The sequence below is a fragment of the Cricetulus griseus genome, chromosome 2 (assembly GCF_003668045.3).
Source record: "Cricetulus griseus strain 17A/GY chromosome 2, alternate assembly CriGri-PICRH-1.0, whole genome shotgun sequence".
NCBI lineage: Eukaryota > Metazoa > Chordata > Mammalia > Rodentia > Cricetidae > Cricetulus > Cricetulus griseus.
In genome coordinates this window covers 287,284,695-287,301,740 of record NC_048595.1, presented here as the reverse complement: position 1 = coordinate 287,301,740, position 17,046 = coordinate 287,284,695, and the positions used below count along the sequence as shown (strand labels likewise).

The following is a 17,046-nucleotide window of genomic DNA, read 5'->3' as shown; positions in this document are numbered from 1 at the left end:
TCATTTGAGCCCAGCCTGAGCTGCTTAGCAAGACCCTGCTCCAACACACACATTACAGTTCTGGTTGTTCATGTCTCTCTCTGGGCTCAACTAATTACAGAATCACTAGATATAATAAATTATAAGATATATTGAGGGTGAGGCCGTCTACTGTGGTCGCTATGCTGGCTGTGGGTCTGTTGTTCTGCTGTGGGCATGGCTGAAAAAGAAGGAAATCAGGAGTTCGCTTCAAGATGGAGAGCGAATCAGATTCAACATCCACCAAGATGGAGAGCGCAGCAGATTCAGCATTGACTTTACCTGACACTCCCGAGACCAGTGAGACTCTACCATCACCCCAAACAAATAGTTTAGGAAAACAAATTATTAGTGGAACACTTAAAGAAACATTAAAGAAGACAAGGTCATCATCTCTTCTTTTTGTAGTGTGGTGAAGCGACCAAGTAGAGGAGGAACCTTTTCCGAACACCTTTTCAGAATCAGGAGCATCATCAAAAGAAAAAAGCTGTTCAGAGTTTTAAGGAAGTTTGGAACTCAAAGACAGTGCATCTGAAAAAGACAGCTTGGAGAATATAAATACATGCAAATCTAAGTCACTTGGTCCTGGGTCATCCAGTGCCCTCCAAAATGATTTTGAGAGTGAGAATACTAAAGAAAGATTAAAGGAAGAAAAATAAAAAATGGCAAAGCAGGTTCAAGAGAAGGAAGACCTTCGGAGATTAAAACTTGTCAAAATGTATAGAATAAAGAACCTGTCTGAGTTAGAGTTGTTAATAAAGAAGTGGTAGAAGTGCAGCCAGCGGCTGCTGTATGAGATGCAGGCAGTCATGTCTGAGGATGATGAGAAAACTCAGCCTCACCGGGCTCATCGACTACTATGGGGTAGATGAGAAAGTCATGCACTATAATAGAAGTGAAGAAGAATTTACAGGGGTTTGATAAGTTTTTTTGTTTTTGTTTTTTCCTTCAGGCTTTTTTTTTTTTTTTTTTTTTGCCTCTCCTTTTGGGTTGATGGGATCATGCCTAGGGCCTCAAATGTGCTCTATTCCTAAGCTATAATCTTAGCCCCTCTATGGAATACCTTTGAGAATGACAATGTGGAAAGAAAGATGCAAGCTGTTGTTGTGGCTTAGAGGTATCTTGAACAGTTTAGATTATTCTGATACATAAACAAAATTATAACATGAAGCTTCATATTTTGGATATGTTTGCTAAAGAAAATATTTAAGTATTAAAAAATTAAATGATGTTTAAGAGGAGGTTTGGATAATTCTGGAAACCAGGTTTAATACATGGATTTTGTGGCAAGAGTTTATATTCAGTGTTAAAAAGTATTCTGTTGAATGTCTAAACCTCACCTGCCCTAAATGTAACCTAACCTCCTGAGTTTATGAACCTTGTCTCCATCTATTTAATGTATCTTTCCGTCTGCTAATCTAGCAAGTTGTCCACACTAAAAGATATATTAAGTAGAGCTCTTTCATGAAATTTACACTAAACAAATTAAGAATGGGATGTGGAAGAAAATTGTTGTCTACACATCTTAAAGTCAACCTTGGGTTAGACTTTCTTCATATGCTTTCCTACCACCCCTGTCTGAGGATGGTTATCTGAAGGCAAGTGTCTAACTTTCAAGAACCAACTTTCAAGGGTTCCACAGGCATTCCTGTGGAATTGTCATGGCTGTCTTTTCATGCTTTCCCACAACAGCCCATGTAACATGTCTGCCATTGGCACTGAGAGCATGTATGTCTTGTCAGAGAGATGAGATATGTACTGTTTCAATGTAAAAACCATCCCCAATCACACTCCACTCAAAACCTTTGAGTCCTGACCTTGACTACACCTAACTGTGACCTAACAAAAGGCAGGATTTCAACACAAATAGTTTCATTCACTCCCCTTCTGCCTCTCCCATCCTTGAGTGAACACTGATACTGTTTTCTAAAAACTCAAGGCTAGGCCATGTCCCTAGAATAACACTGGCCTCTCCCAAGTTCCTGCCTGTGAAGGCTCAAGGTGTCTAAGAGAACAGGATCTGGGCCACAACCCAAAACAGGGTCCCATCTCCTGCTTTTGCTGGAGGTCAGCTAAGTAGAATCTAATCTGAACTCCATTTCCAGGAACCTTCTTCCTGCTTTTGCTCCTTCCTAACTGATACAGTGTCAGTGGGCCTCTTTCTTGAAGTCAGCCTATCAAGTCTGCACAGATGGCAGAGCAGCTCAATCAGCTTTACCAGTCACTGCCAGCTGAAATCTGTCCTTCCTAGGTTAGCTTGTGCTGGGCTTGGTTTGTCCTAGGGACCAGTGATAGTCCTGTAGACTCTGCTCTGGTCACTACATATCTTAAGTACTGTGAGAAGCACAGATCCAGACGTTAGAACCTCTCAAACCCTAGGCTGGCCTCAAACTTACAGGTCAGCCTGCCTCTGCCCAAATGCACCATGCCTGCCAACTCATCCCTTTTGTGAAGAAGCTTGTTAGTAGCTACAGGGAAAAAAAAATTGCTTTCATCATATTTAGGAATATGCTTGGAGAAATTTGTAGCATTTTAAAATCAGACTGTAAGGCTTTTCTGGCTGTCACAGGAGAGGCAGGAGCAATGTTTGAAAGTAGGAGTTACAATAGGACCAGGTGAGCACACACTGGCCCTGGTCCTGGGTCCTTGCACAGGAGAGGTCTAGACAATCCACACTGATCCAGTTAGGAAGATCCCAGCATCACTTGGGACAATTTATAAAAATTCAAGTGTAGATAACTACCTTGGGCCTCCTTTTTGGTGAGTGGCAAACTGGGCATTTGTGTTATTTCAAAGGCCTGATCATGGGGTTGTGTTTTAGAGGGATGTCTTTCTTCCCCTTTCATGAAAAACATTTAAGTGTATTTTAATAGGCAGTGCACTTGAGTTAGAGTAGGATAGAGAAGACCAATTATTAGGCACTGATTTAGTGATTTACCTCAAGCACTGGTGCACTGCTCATTTCCAAGCACGACTTCACTTGCCCCCTAGAACAGAAGGAGACCTGAAGACATAGCTAAAACGATGGCTCACTGCCTTAACAACTTGCTGACTGCCGCATGCGCTTCTGCTCTCTTGCTTGACCGTCCTACCTTATGGCTTTAGGGTAAATGAGAATGCAACTAGACCGGAGGCTGAGGCCTTCTAGAAGCTACCCTGGCTCCAGTCCACTACTGACTTCTTTGTTCCACTCTCACTGGCATTGGAGTGTTTATTTCAGAAAGATTCCCACAACACATTCATGTATTATAAACGAAGTTCCCCTAACCTGAAGCCAAGCTGTTACAAAATTAGTATGAACTGTACTCAGGGCAACTAAAGTTGGGCACAGCCAACAACAGGTGTGTTAAAGACTTCTCGAACTTCAAGTATGAACTGTACTCAGGGCAATTGAAGTTGGGTACTGCTAACAACCAGTATGTTAGTTAGGTAAAGACTTTTCTTCCACGGCACACAGTCCTGTGGAACTCTATAGCTATTGCAGAGGAAAGCCCCTGACGACTGTTTTTTTCTTGGGATTCTTCTAGGAAAAACCAGAGAATCTCTTCCCATGTTACTACACGTGTGAGTTCATCTTTTAGACTAAATTCACAAAATTTGATTTTGAGGCTTTTGTCAGACAGACGAAGCCTGTCTGGCCAGTGGCTGGAGGTCTGTTACTACCTTTGCCTTTCCAAAGAAGGGAGATCAAAGTCAAGCTCTCAGCAGCATGCATCAGTGGCAGGACAGGTGGCCAAGACCTTAAACCCACTGGTGGGATAATGCAAATGTCTACATCTCAAAGCACTTTCATATTCAAGTGCTCTGGTCTCCCAAACCCAAGAAAACACAGAGGAAACCAATGTCAGAGGCTTCTTAGAATGGCAAAAGCATCACTGCTCCATTGCCCTGGATCAGTGTAAGACCTACAGACTCTTTTGCTGATCATATCTGTTATTTTTTTTTATGTATGCTGTCCCTCCCCAAAAATCCTACAATTGTTCTAATATAAACACATGTGTTCTAATATAAACACTTTCCAAAATTATCGAACTGTTTACACTAGTGCTGTTTTTGTGAACTTCTCTTTTCCAATAATTTATTACCCTGTTACAAACTGAATTAGATGCCCCCAAAATTATGTTGCTTTCCAGCAAATTTACTGAATGTGACTATATTTTCAGATGAGGACTGAAGACATGCTAGTGACAGTCTAATCCAACAGGTGTGGGCATCCTGGGAGAGAGACTCCAGGGCTGGAGTCACGTAAGGACACTGTAAGCACTGGCCATCCATAAGCCAAAGATACAATGCTAATGTCTCAGTCTTGACCTTCAGCCTCAGAACTGTGAGAAATGAGTTTCTGCTGGTTAAGCCACCCTATGTGTGGTACTTTGCTATGGCAGCCCCATTAAAATATACATAGTCCCCATTCACTATCCAATATCCAGACAGGGTTACCTTTCTTAACACAACACAAACTTTTAGCATGAAGCAATATTCAACACTTGAAAAACTTTTGCCTATTTAAACTTGATATGATGGCAACATGAAATGAATGCAAGGTAACCATTTAGTGAAAATAAATAAATAAAAAGGGAAGAAATATGGCTCAAAAACAGAAGATACAGTTTCCATTTTATACTGCTTGCTTTAAAAAATTTATTCCATCTCTGGTATGAAATTTGGCATTTTATGGATTTTGCTATACTTGGTAAACACATGTTTTATATTTGCAAAGATTTAAATTAGTCAATAACATATTTTAAAATGATCAATACACAATTTTATGAGTCATTATGCTATTTTACCATTGAAACAAATAGGGACAACAAAGAAACAGTTGAAATTATACTTGAGAAAAGCAACCAGAGGCTTGCTGTCACGAAGGTACTCGGTGCTCTGTCTGACTCACATCCTCCCATCACATCCTCCCAGTTCTTCTCACTGTGCTCAGGGATCCTTGGGGCAGTTTATAGTGTGGCAACACATGACAACCATTTCATATCCTGATTTCTCCCTAATTCTCTAAGAGCTCTGTCAGCCTGCCATTTTCATAACTATGGTCTGTGGCCTGTTATCTCCATAGATCTTGTCAGTGGCTCAGCCACACTGAATGCACCTACTCTCGGGTAAGGCCCTGCTTTTCCATCACACAGAAAGCCTTATGAGTGCAGCTGATTCTTCCTGCTTTTGCTCTCAGAATTCCGGAGGTATATTCGCAGAGTAGATGACAAGCTGTAAACCTCTGACAGATGCTGGCCAACTGCTTCCCTGACCAGAAGTGATGGGGACACCAGTCACACACTGGCCCAATAACTTCAGCACCATCTGTGTTATCTCAGTATTACTACTCATAAGTGAACTGTGCTAATTGTTCCCACAGAGAAAAAATTTTTCCACAATATGACATTAGCTGAATTTCCTTTTCTACTTGTTACCTACTGATTAATTGGCTGTTTATTTGGATTTTAAAAATGAATTTTTATGAACATTTCATATAATTAAAATATTAACTGAATTACCACATTGGGATTTCTCTAATCTTTTGTTTCATTTACATATTTTAATTTTAACCTGGACAGTGTTCTTGTTTAATCTTTCCCTGCACACCTGACAAGCGTTTACACTGGTGAATGGTGCCCTCCATGCTTTGTGATGCTGTAAGAGATTTTTGTATCTGTCCCCTCAGCCTCTTCCTCAACCTGCTACAGTAACAGTGCACAGTGACATTTCAGAGCATTACCTGCTGGTCATCGGGAGTCCATATTCCACACGTGATCTGGCTTTCCAAGTTGATTTCAGATGACCAGTGTCTTTGTCCACTGACAGAACCAACCAGGACAAACCCATCTCGGTATGAAATAAGCGCTTGAGTCCCATCGTGGCTCCATGTGAAGTCACTCACCTTAAAGACATATAAAAAAGGGTCAGTTTACAGCATGAAAGGGAAAACACTTTTTATCAAAGCTGAGGCATATTAATTAATTTAAGCTTTTGTTTAAGACCAAAATGGCTTAAAGACAACACTACAAAAGGGAAGGCTACAGTAGCCAGAGATGGTGACACACTCCTGGACTTATGGGACACTTCGAACTATCACTGTGAGTTCCAGATCAACCTTAGCTCCAGGATAAGACCTTGTCTCAAAATTCAAACAAACAAAACCAACCAGTCAACCTCTCATCAAGAAAACAAAACCAAAACAACAGCAACAACAAAACCCATTCCCCAGGAGCTGGGTATGTACTGGCTGGTAGGTAAGACCCTGAGTTTTAGACCCAACTCTGTGGAGAAGAGGGAAGATGGGTGAAGAGGAAAGGAAAGCACAGCAAAAATCACTGCCACAAAATACAGCAAGAACTGTGTGTCAGCACTATATAGGGCTTTTCTGTACTTGAATTCATTAAGCCTACCAACAGCCATCCAAGGAAGTATCATCACTCCATCCACAGAGAACCTAAGGCACAAAGGAGTGGCCTTAGCCTCACAGCCAGTGAGAGAGACAGCTGAGTCATCACAAAGACACCTGGCCCCAGAGCTCTGGCCTTTCCCACATAGCCTCCTGTATGGTTAGTAACAGATTCTCCATCCCCATCTGTTGGTCAGTTACAGAACAGTAAAGTTCTACTCTTCTAATTCTCTTGCAGTACTAGAAAGGAATCCTCTAATCAGAGTGAAGGGGTGGAAACCTAAGTGGAGAGCTTAGACTTGAATCCTGAGTGACTGTGTTGTTCCAAACATATATTCAAATGCTGCTTTTCCATTCATTTTCTGTGCTGAATTACTTCTATGGGTTTTTCAATATTTCACTATTCTCATACCTCAGGGATGGGGGAACTAGTGTGTAAATAAATAATTAATGCTGGGCTACAAATGCACTTTTGTAGTTAAAGCACTTGACAGCAACCTTGATTCCAACCATGGCAGGGAAAGGTGATACGTTTCTTTCATCTTATGACTTTAACCATTTAATCATGTCCTCACAATTTGCAAATACAGAATCTTAAAAATATTTATTTTATTCTTCTTAATTATATGTACATGTATGTCTGTCTGAGGGTATGTGCACAGAAGCTGGAAGAAAGCACCACGTCCTCTGGATCTGGCACTACAGGCAGTTGTGAGCTGCCTGTTGTTGGTGGGCACAGGAACCAAACACAGGTTCTCTGGATTTGGTGACCACTGAGCTAATCACTCTAGCCCCCAGACACAGGATTTGACTGTTTCTTTTTCTTTTTCTTTTCTTTCTCACCTCCACCCCTAAGACAGGGTTTCTCTGTGTAGCCCCAGCTGTCCTGGAATTTGCTCTGTAGAACAGGCTTGCCTTTGCTTCCTCAGTGCTGGGATTAATGATGTGAGCCACCATCACTGCTGCCACCACTACCCACAGATACAGGATTTGACAGATGTTATTTAAATGTATTTGTTTTCAAATATGCAGGAATTTTGGGGAAGTCTGTCATGAGATAGAGCCTTGCAGAGAAGCATAGGCTGGCATACGTAGACCAGCCTGGTCCACTTGAACTCAGGAAATCCTCCTGGATCAGCTTCCTAAAGTATTGACATTACAAGATTGTACCACTGAGGGCTGCAGAGATGGCTCAGTGGTTGAGAGCATTGGCCACTCCTCCAAAGGACCTGGGACCTGGGACCTGGGTTCAATTCCCAGCACTGACTTGGCAGTTAACAACAGTCTGTAACTCCAGTTCCAGGGGATCTGTCATCCTCATGCAGGCAAAACTCCAATGTACATAAAAAGTAAATCTTAACAAAAAAGCAACAGTGAACACTATGCCATGCTCACCAGGATTTAGTAAATTGGTGCCAAGGATAAAACCCAAGGCCTCGCCTTTCGTGCAAAGTACTTTATCATCAGAGTTAGGTGTTTAAAGGGAGAATCTGTCCAATTTTATTTTTTAATTGAATTTAGTCCATTCATATTTATTCTGTTCATTAGTGTATTTGATCCTGTCTCTACCACCTTCATTTATTTTTTAGTTTGTACTACTTTTGGTTTCTTTTTAATCATAATCTTTACTGTTGCTTATACTTGGGAATATTCTTTTAAAAACTTTGTAACATTGCTAAGCATATATTACATTTCAAGACATAAAAAATAAGCAGCAAAGAAAAGTGCTTTCAACTGTTTTCTCAACAGGGCTGAAGGCGGGCACTGATTAGCAGTGTCTACAATGACACAGCACTGATGTGTGGAACAGCCTTCAACAGCTGTTGTAAGTCACCAGACAAAGCTTTTCTCTAGGAAAACTCTGAGCTTTGGCTTCACATCATGTTCCATCCACTTACATGATCTATCTAGTTTCTGTGAAGAACATGCAGTTTCCAGAAACAGCATATTACATTGGGCAATAACTTTGACATTTTCCCCAAAGCTCATGCTATTATTTACACGTACTTTAACTATGTATCATGAAAACAGTTACGATAAAGGGAGGACTGTCTTAGAAAGCTAAAACACACAGCCAATGCCAAGAAGCAATAAATAGTACATTAATTATTGTACTATTGTTTGGCTTCTTAAACTTATTCATAATCCCATATGGAGTCAAACAGTGGAATATAAGGTTTCCAAAATTTTGGCAGGAATAGGTGGTTTCTAAGCATGCAATGACCAAAAATTAACCCAAAATCAAATACATACTGGGCCCATGGTGTTTCTGCCAGAGCCTGCCTGTGTTGCACAGTGAGACTTCACTATAGGCTTGGTTCTGACCATGTAATACACACACATGCACTGCGCACAAGCACCAGTGTGCATGAGACACCAAGGAGTGCTTCCTGAAGCACCTCCATCGAAACCCAACTCTGTTATACCTCACACTGAAGTTTTTTTACTTCACACTGAAGCACCGCCACCCAAACTCAAGTCTGTTATACCTTACAAAGTGAGGTGTCTTTACTTCACATGCAAAGCTTTCTTCTTGTGTACAAACATTGACTTCATTTAAAAAAAAGAAAAAAGAAAACAGCCTTTCACATTTTCTACTATTATCCTTAGGTATGTAGCATATGAGTTATCTTTGGATCACACTGTGTTAGAATATCTGATTTTTAAAACTGATATTTTAGTTGCTGACTAGAGTTCCATAAGGCCATTCCATGAATTTTATTTTAGGATTAGGACAGAATTTCCAAAGACTTCTGATGTAGACTACATATACTTCTGCCATCTTGTGCTACATATTTATGCAAAATGGGCATTTTCAGTATTGATGATTTTAAGATCAAAATACCGATCAATTCTAAAATCTATTGAAGATAGTATATATTCTGCAGCGTCAAATATTCAGCTAAGATTCAATTCTTTTTTGTTTATTTTTTTTTTCGATACCAGCTCTCGCTATGTGGTCTCCTGCTGGCCTGGAATTTGGTATATAGTCTAGTCTGCCCTCAAACTTGGAGCAATTCTCCTGCCTCTGCCTCTGCCTCCCAAGAGCTGGGATTATAGCTATAACCTATCATGCCCAGCCAATATTTAACTTTTTAGAGAAAACAATGAACATATTCATCTCATTTGTATGTAATTTTGCCTTATCTTTAATAAGTGAAAAGAGTATATGTATATGAATTGTTTTAAAGTAAATTATTATTATTAAATTAAAGTAAATTATTACCAGTAAATATTTTATTTAGATGCTCATTGTATATATTTATCCTGCAAGTATTTCATGGGAGAGACGTGGTCCTAAGTGAACAAAGTAAAGCAGTCCTGCTCTCCTATGCAGTACCCAGAAGTGCCAGAAGTGTGTGCATTTGACCTAACTATAGTCTGGGCCTACTGCCCAACCTCTCCCCATCTCTCCTTCTCTCCCTAGCTAGTGACCATTCTGATCCACCTATGAAAAGACGCTTTTCAGAATTGGACCATAAGATCATGTGGTACTTGTCTTTCTGTGGCAGCTTACTTCAGCAACATAATGACCTCCCGTTCCACCCACAGGTGCAAATGAGTAATTTCATCCCTTTATGGGTGAATAGCATTCTGCTGTGTGCATTAATCAACGGGCTGAGGATCATATGGTAACTCCAACTTTAATCTTTGGAGGAACTTCTACACAGTGTTCTTCATGATGGCTGTACTAACAACTCTCACAAGGGCATGTGTCTTAGTTAGGGTTTCTCTTGCTGCAATGAAACATCATGGCCAAAAAACACAAGTGGAAGATAGGGTTTATTTGTCTTATACTTCTACACTGTAGCTCATCAACAAAGGAAATCAGGACAGGAACCCAAACAGGGCAGAAACCTGAAGCAGAAGCTGATGCAGAGGACATGGAGGGATACTGGTTACTGGCTTGCTCCTCAGGGCTTGCTCGGCCTGCTTTCTTATAGAATCCAGGACCACCTGTCTGGGGGTGGTACCACACACAATGGGCTGAGCTCTTCTTCACAATCAATCACTAATTAAGAAAATGCCCTACAACCAGTCTTAAGGAAGCATAGTCTCAATTGAGGTTCCCTCCCTCCTTTCAGGTAACTGTGTCAAGTTGACATGACACCAGCCAGCACAGGGTGCATGTTCTTATAGTACTGTGTCTTTGACAGCAGACTTCTCATCTCACTAGGGTTGTGATGCACATTTCCAAGGTTACTGATTTTTAACATTTCTTCATATATCTGCTGTCTATGCATTATGTTTTTTTTTCAAAAGTATTTATTTAGGTCTAGTGTCCAGTTTTTAATTGGAACATCTTGGTCTTTTTTCTGTTGTATTCTTTGCAACTCTAAATATTAACCTCTTGTCAGATATATAGTTTGCAAACATCCCACACTCTAAAGGCTGCCATTTCCTTTGTTATACAAAGCTTTCTGATTTGATATAAGCCTGTTTATTTTTGCTTTTGCTTCCTGTGCTTTGGGGGTGTTATCCCCACTCCCAAAGAAATAAAAGTCACTGATAAAGATCACAAAAAGGTAATATAGGGTGTTTAGATGAACTGAGTTTACTACCTCAGCACAAGGCAGTGAAGATGCACGGTATGTGCTGAATAGAAGCAGGGGATCAAGTACATACTTAGGGAGGTCGTGTCTGAGAGAACCAAGGACCTGGGGTGTGCCTCAGCAGTGGAGTCAATCCCAACTTTAATACCACCCCCCACCCCACCTCCACCTGAGCCTGCCTGCCTGTCTCCCTCTTCCCAAACTGGAAAAATAACACTGGAGACCAAGTATGTACTAAATGCTAGAAGAAATAGCAGAAACCCTTCTTTGGGGACTGTTTTAGGATTGCAAAGACCTATCAGTCTCACTTACTGAAGAGTCCTCAGATTACTTGAAGCCAAGCAGCACTTTGGCCACACCACTGCCTGAGGCAGCTTTTCATCAGACCCTTTCAGAGTATGTGCCTGGCACAGCCATCCTTGGTGACTAACGCTGTGAAAGAACGCATGCACTGTTCCACGCCCACTTTGAAATAATGGCCTCATGATCATTTCCTGAGAGAGAAACTCCAGCACTGGCTTCTGTCGATGGCTCCATTACTCTGTGTGCTCTCACCAGATCATCTGTTGCTCCTCCTAAACAGCCAGGCTCTTCTTTGAGCTGATTCAAGAATGCTCCTCCTCCAAGCTGCACAGCTGCTAGACATTTTCCAGGTGTACCAGTGAGCAGCATTATCTGTGTGTGCATTTTCTAAAAATAATGTCAGCCCTAACTCCAATATTATCAAAAGCAAACAGGACTCCCCCAAATGTCAGTATTTAATGATAGCAGCTGCTTATAGCTTCTAGGGTTTGAAAACCAATTTTAAACAGCAAAAGAACAAAAAAATTGTCACTGTGTCACAAGCTAAAGCAATACTTCAGTAGCACCTGCAGGCACAGTCACCTGTGAGCACTGAGTGCCGCCAGGTGTTCTATGGTCCACATCAGCTCACTTGCCCCCAGGGATGACGTCACTCTACTTCTCTTGAATCTGACGTGTGTCTGTTCTCAAGTCTCTATGGGAAAAATCATGGAAGGATGTGACAGGCAAATCAATTACACAGCTGCCAGATGGAGATAATGGGGTTGGAGTGTTGTGTGTGTGGGGGGGATTGGGGGGGTCCTTGCTGATAAGGATAGTGCTGGGAAACATGGAGTGGTACTGCAGCCTGGCTGGCAGGGTGGGTCTTTCAAACAATAATAAAGTCTGGGCAGTTGGGGCTATAATATGAACACATGGATTTCTGCCAAAGAGAAATAGAATGGTTTGGAGCTTTGTTTTGTTTTTTTTTTTCTAGAAACAATGTGGTAGAATGTTTTAGAAGAACAATGGGGTTTGGGTTCTCATTTTCATGCCCATAAGCCTCCTTGGGCAAGTTATTGAACACCTTGGATTGTTTGTCTTCTATTTGCTAAGAATAGCAAATTTTCAGAATAAAGTTCCTGTGAAGCTTGAGAAAAAAACACATGGAATAAAAAAAGCACTTGTGGCATATGTCTTAGTCATATGCCAAGGCAAGTCTTATGAAGGCAAGCATTTAATTGGGGGGCTTGTTTACAGTTTCAGAGGGTCAGTCCACTATAGTCATGGTGAGATATGGCAGAATGCAGGCAGGTGCTGGAGCAGTAGCTCCATGTTTAGTTTGGACTCTCTGAGACACTTCTGGTGGTCATTCCTTTGCTGTCTTAGTCCATGTGCTAATCTCTGTGATTGTTTTTCATAGCCTATTGACTCTTTTAGTAGGTAAGCAGAATGGGATCCCCTGGCACCGATAAAGCTCCATCTGTTTCCATCGTCCTCAGAGTGGGGAAAGGAGGAAATGGTACCTGCCCTGTGACACTAATCAGCCTTTTTGAAGGAAAACTTCAAATGCAGTAGTCTGCCGGTCCATGAGATGTGCATGTCACTTTGCAAGGTCAAAGGCATGAGCTCTGTGGTCAGACAGCACAGGCCAGAAGCCCAGCCTTTGATTTCTAAGTGCAAGGTAGTTGTCTGTGCCTGTTTTCTCATCTATAACAAGGTGACAGTAATGCCCCTGTCTCAGGGTCACTGAGAATTAAATCAAACCGTTCAGGAAACTCATGCCTCAAACCCTGTTTACACCTAGCAGATTTCACTGTGTATGACCTGCAGGCTCACAGAGATACTGCCTCATAGCTCCCAGCACAGTGCCCACCTGTCAAAACAGTAGCCACATGGCAGCCCAAAGTCAAATCTGAGGTGTGGAGATAGCCACTCTTTATGAACTCTGTGAGACAGGCACCTTTCTAACACTGCTTAAGGGTCTGCAGTGCTGTAGTTATCCATCTAGCTAAAGCATAGGATTCTTGCTTTTAATGTGTATTAGCTTTTTGTCCAGATATATGTATGGATACAATGTACAAGCACGAGTGCTCACAAAGACCACAAAAGGGTATTGGGTCCCCCAGAACTGGAGTTATAGATGGTTGTGAGCCACAGTCACCACGTGGGTACTAAAAACACTTTTTTTTTTTTTTTTGAATTGTTGATCTCTAAGCAGCAGTGTTTCACTGGAAGAATTCTACCATCTACTCACCTGGGCCCCACGGTCATTGACCAGTTCCACAGACCACCTGCCTTCATACTGAATCCACACAAATATCCCTCCATCTGCATCACATGTGGCCAGTTTCTGGTACGGCTCATTCCATCTCACCAGCACAACCTAGAAAAACAAGAAAAACAACTGATCAAGTTCATTTCTATAAAGGACTCAAATCCCAGAATTAAATAGGAAAAGGATGGGAGAGTGTAGGGAATAGCAGAGCAACTGGGTAAAGTCCACATGAATCCAGACACACTTGACATGGCAAGAAGACACACATGACATGTCCTGGAAGACAGAAGACACCTGAACAAACAATGAAATATATACCCCAACATGAAAACAAAGGCCCCACCTGAACCCAGCACCTGTCTCTCACAGGTGTGAGACGATCTCTCATTTGCTGGTCCTGTGCTGTAGAAAAATGATTTTCACATAGTAACCATTTTTGAATCATGCATTATTTGTTTAATATAGGAAAAAGGAAAGATGAGGCTTAACTTTCTATCTTTACTGGACTATCATATTTCTGAACATCTCATCATCTAACAAAGCCAATGTGGAAAACACACAGTTGAAACATTCAAGTCGCTTTGGGTTTTTCTGAGAGAAAACATGAAGTTATAAGCTTCTGTAGTAGTTTGAATGAGAATGACCCCCAAGAGGCTCATATCATCCTAGTGAATGCTTAGGTACCAGGAGTGGCCCTATTTGAAAAGATTAGAAGGATTAGGAGGTGTGGCATTACTGGAGTAGGTGTGGCCTTGTGTCACACCAGGCCCAGTGTCACCCACACACTCTCTCTCTCCTTCAGTGCTTCTGGATCAGGTACTGCTCCTGTGCCATGTTCCCTGCCATGATAAGGATAATGGATGGAGTAAGACTCTGAAACCATAAGCAGGCCTAAGTCAAATGCTTTCTTTTACAAGAGTTGCCTTAGTTGTGGTGTGTCTTCATAGTAATAGGACAGTGACTAAAACAGCTTTTAATTTTATGAGTATGGGAACCTAACTCCTTTTGTAAAATTAATATGCACTACTAATTTTTTAATTAGAAAGAAATTAAAAGTATAATTTTTGAAAATCTTAAATCTAGAGAAATTTCTTCCATCTTTCTCAATTATAAACAAGTTTGGGGGGTTTTTTGTTTTTGTTTTTTTTTTTTTTTAATCTAAAAAGGTAGAAAGTCTAGGGACAGTAATATGTGTCTCCATGGGTAAAGGTACTTGCCTCAAGCCTAGAAATCAAAATTTGATCCCTAGAACATGTGTAAAGGTACACAGAGAGAACCATCCACAAATCTACCCTCTGACCTCCACACATGTGTAGAAGCACGTGAACGCTCCTCATCATAAACACACAGACATAATAATGATAAAACTTAAAAAGACAGGAAGTCTGTCAGGTGGTTTGTCAGTCTACATAACATACACTTGGCAAGTTTGGGAGTCCTAATGAAAAGGGTCAGGAACATCCATGCAGCAGTGAGCTACTGCCTAGTCTCAAGAATGTAAGCCATGAAACCAGTATCTCAAGGTTCACCATGTGACTGCCCCCACCACTGTAAGCACCTGGTGACAGTGATGAACTCAGCGTCATTATTGTACTTATGCTATGTGGCTGATGTTGAGTTGGAGGCTATGAATCACTTCTACCACCCTCAGTGAGCTCAGAACAGCCACAGGCACATGGATGCCGCTGATGTGTCAGTAGAGGACTGCCACTGATCAGCAAAAGCACTCGAGTCAATCAAGACACTCGCTCTTATCTCTCCTGAGCTATGCACTGTAAATGGTTTCCAAGCTCTAACTTAGGCTCTGCAGTTGAAGTAAACCTAAGTCTAATGGACCTCCTCCAATGCCAGACCCTCCTCATGTGTGTAATACCTCCTCCTTCCAGACCAACCATACACAAATCCCGTAACGTCTCCTAACTATGTAGTGGGCACATCTGATCTGAAGATCTTTACATGTGTTTCTGAGGAACGATACACTAAGGGGCCCCCAAGAACAGCCTGACTTAGGCTGACCCTAGTTTGCTTACCTCAACTTTTTTAAAGGTAAAAAGTATTATGGCATTTTTATAACACTACTAAAAACAAAGAAAACTGTTAAGTTTTGATCTTTTGAACCCAGCAATCTTTAAACTTAATCCAGTTGATGGCTACCACAATCCAGTCAACTTGCAAGAAATCCCTAAGTTATCTCATCCAGTCATGCCCTACACTGACTGAGACTCCTCCCTTACTCTGGCCAGCTCTGCATTTCTATCACTGACATATGTGCTGTGGCTATCACTGTCAATGCAGGATCTGTGCTGCTGGGGACATCTCCAAAATGACCAGCTATTTTTAGTGTATTCTGAAATGATAATAAAATTGGAAGCTTTAATACTTATCAAATTATATCTTTGAACTATAAAAAGTACTGAAAATATTTCAAATTCCCAAAGGCACTTTAACAACAGTAAATACTGCCTGTATGCTTAAGATGAACTAAACACTGTTAGATGCCAAAGAAAGAAATTAAGGCATCTCTGGCCCCAGAGTTCAGATTAATCAACAGGCATAATATATAATTAAAGAGTTGCAAATGTACAGAGGTGGGGGCCTTATGTAAATCTAGTTGATTTGATTTTTTTTTAAATCAACAACTTAAATCTTCAAAATGACATTTGAATGTATCATAAAATTCAGAATTTCCTAACAGTCAATAATGTCAGATTCCTTTACTCCCTCCAGATCTGACAGTAATTTGGCCTGAGCACTACACTGCACAGATATGTGGGTGGTTACAAGTTGATCTCTTTTTTCCCAGTAGCCCATAACCATTTCAGAATGGCTATCAAAGAATGAAACGACAAACAGGAACATTCATGACTGCAGTTTTAAAATGATTTCTTTGGGTAGGCATAGTGAACATTCATCTACTGTAAGGGTATCTGTAAAATAGATGTTCTGCCACTAGTGGCCACTGTCATGTGCAATCACATACTTGGTTATCATCAAGGAAACGCCTCTTCATGGAAATAACCTGCAGTCACAGAATGACACAAACACAAAAGAGCAGAGGCGAAATGTACTTCAAATTATCTCTAATATTAAAGTAAGGTTTTTTTTAAGATAACACAGTTGCTACTGTTGGATAAACAAGACATTCTGACTCAGCTTCATCCTTCTGGAATTCTGAGTTGAAATGCAGCAATCACTGGAAATGTGGTACTTACACACAAGCTTCTTCACCCCACGTTCTAATTGGCACAACTGAGTAGGTGGATGCCTCTGAATTGGAAGTGGAAGTCTTTCCATTGCTTCTTGGTTTAAAAATGAAGTAGAACTGCTAATGTTTGTTTGGCCTGTTCATCCTCATTTCCTGTCCTGTCTGCAATGCACAGCTGCCCGCCTTATCTCCCAACAGCTTATTTCCTGTTCTCTAAATCCTGCCGGCCTCCTTGGCAATGTTAGGACATACCAGAGTGGTGAGGAATTACCAGCTAGGGATCAGCTGGGATCTCAGCTGCCCAGGTCATGAAGTAAGG

The 17,046-nt window shown here is 41.1% G+C and overlaps 1 protein-coding gene and 1 pseudogene across 10 annotated transcripts in view; one reads left to right on the top strand and one right to left on the bottom strand.

Moving 5' to 3' along the window:
* The window catches only part of Tulp4 (TUB like protein 4), a 117,402-nt gene that overhangs the window by 37,722 nt on the left and 62,634 nt on the right, over nucleotides 1–17,046 (bottom strand). For all 10 annotated transcript variants that reach the window (XM_035440433.1, XM_035440427.1, XM_035440434.1 and 7 more), the window contains 2 exons: nucleotides 13,502–13,630; nucleotides 5,744–5,905 (listed from right to left, as the gene is read on the bottom strand). In XM_035440433.1, the coding sequence (XP_035296324.1) occupies nucleotides 5,744–5,905; nucleotides 13,502–13,630 (291 nt within the window). The remainder of the gene's footprint in view (nucleotides 1–5,743; nucleotides 5,906–13,501; nucleotides 13,631–17,046) is intronic.
* On the top strand, nucleotides 196–939 carry LOC113834089 (annotated as a pseudogene).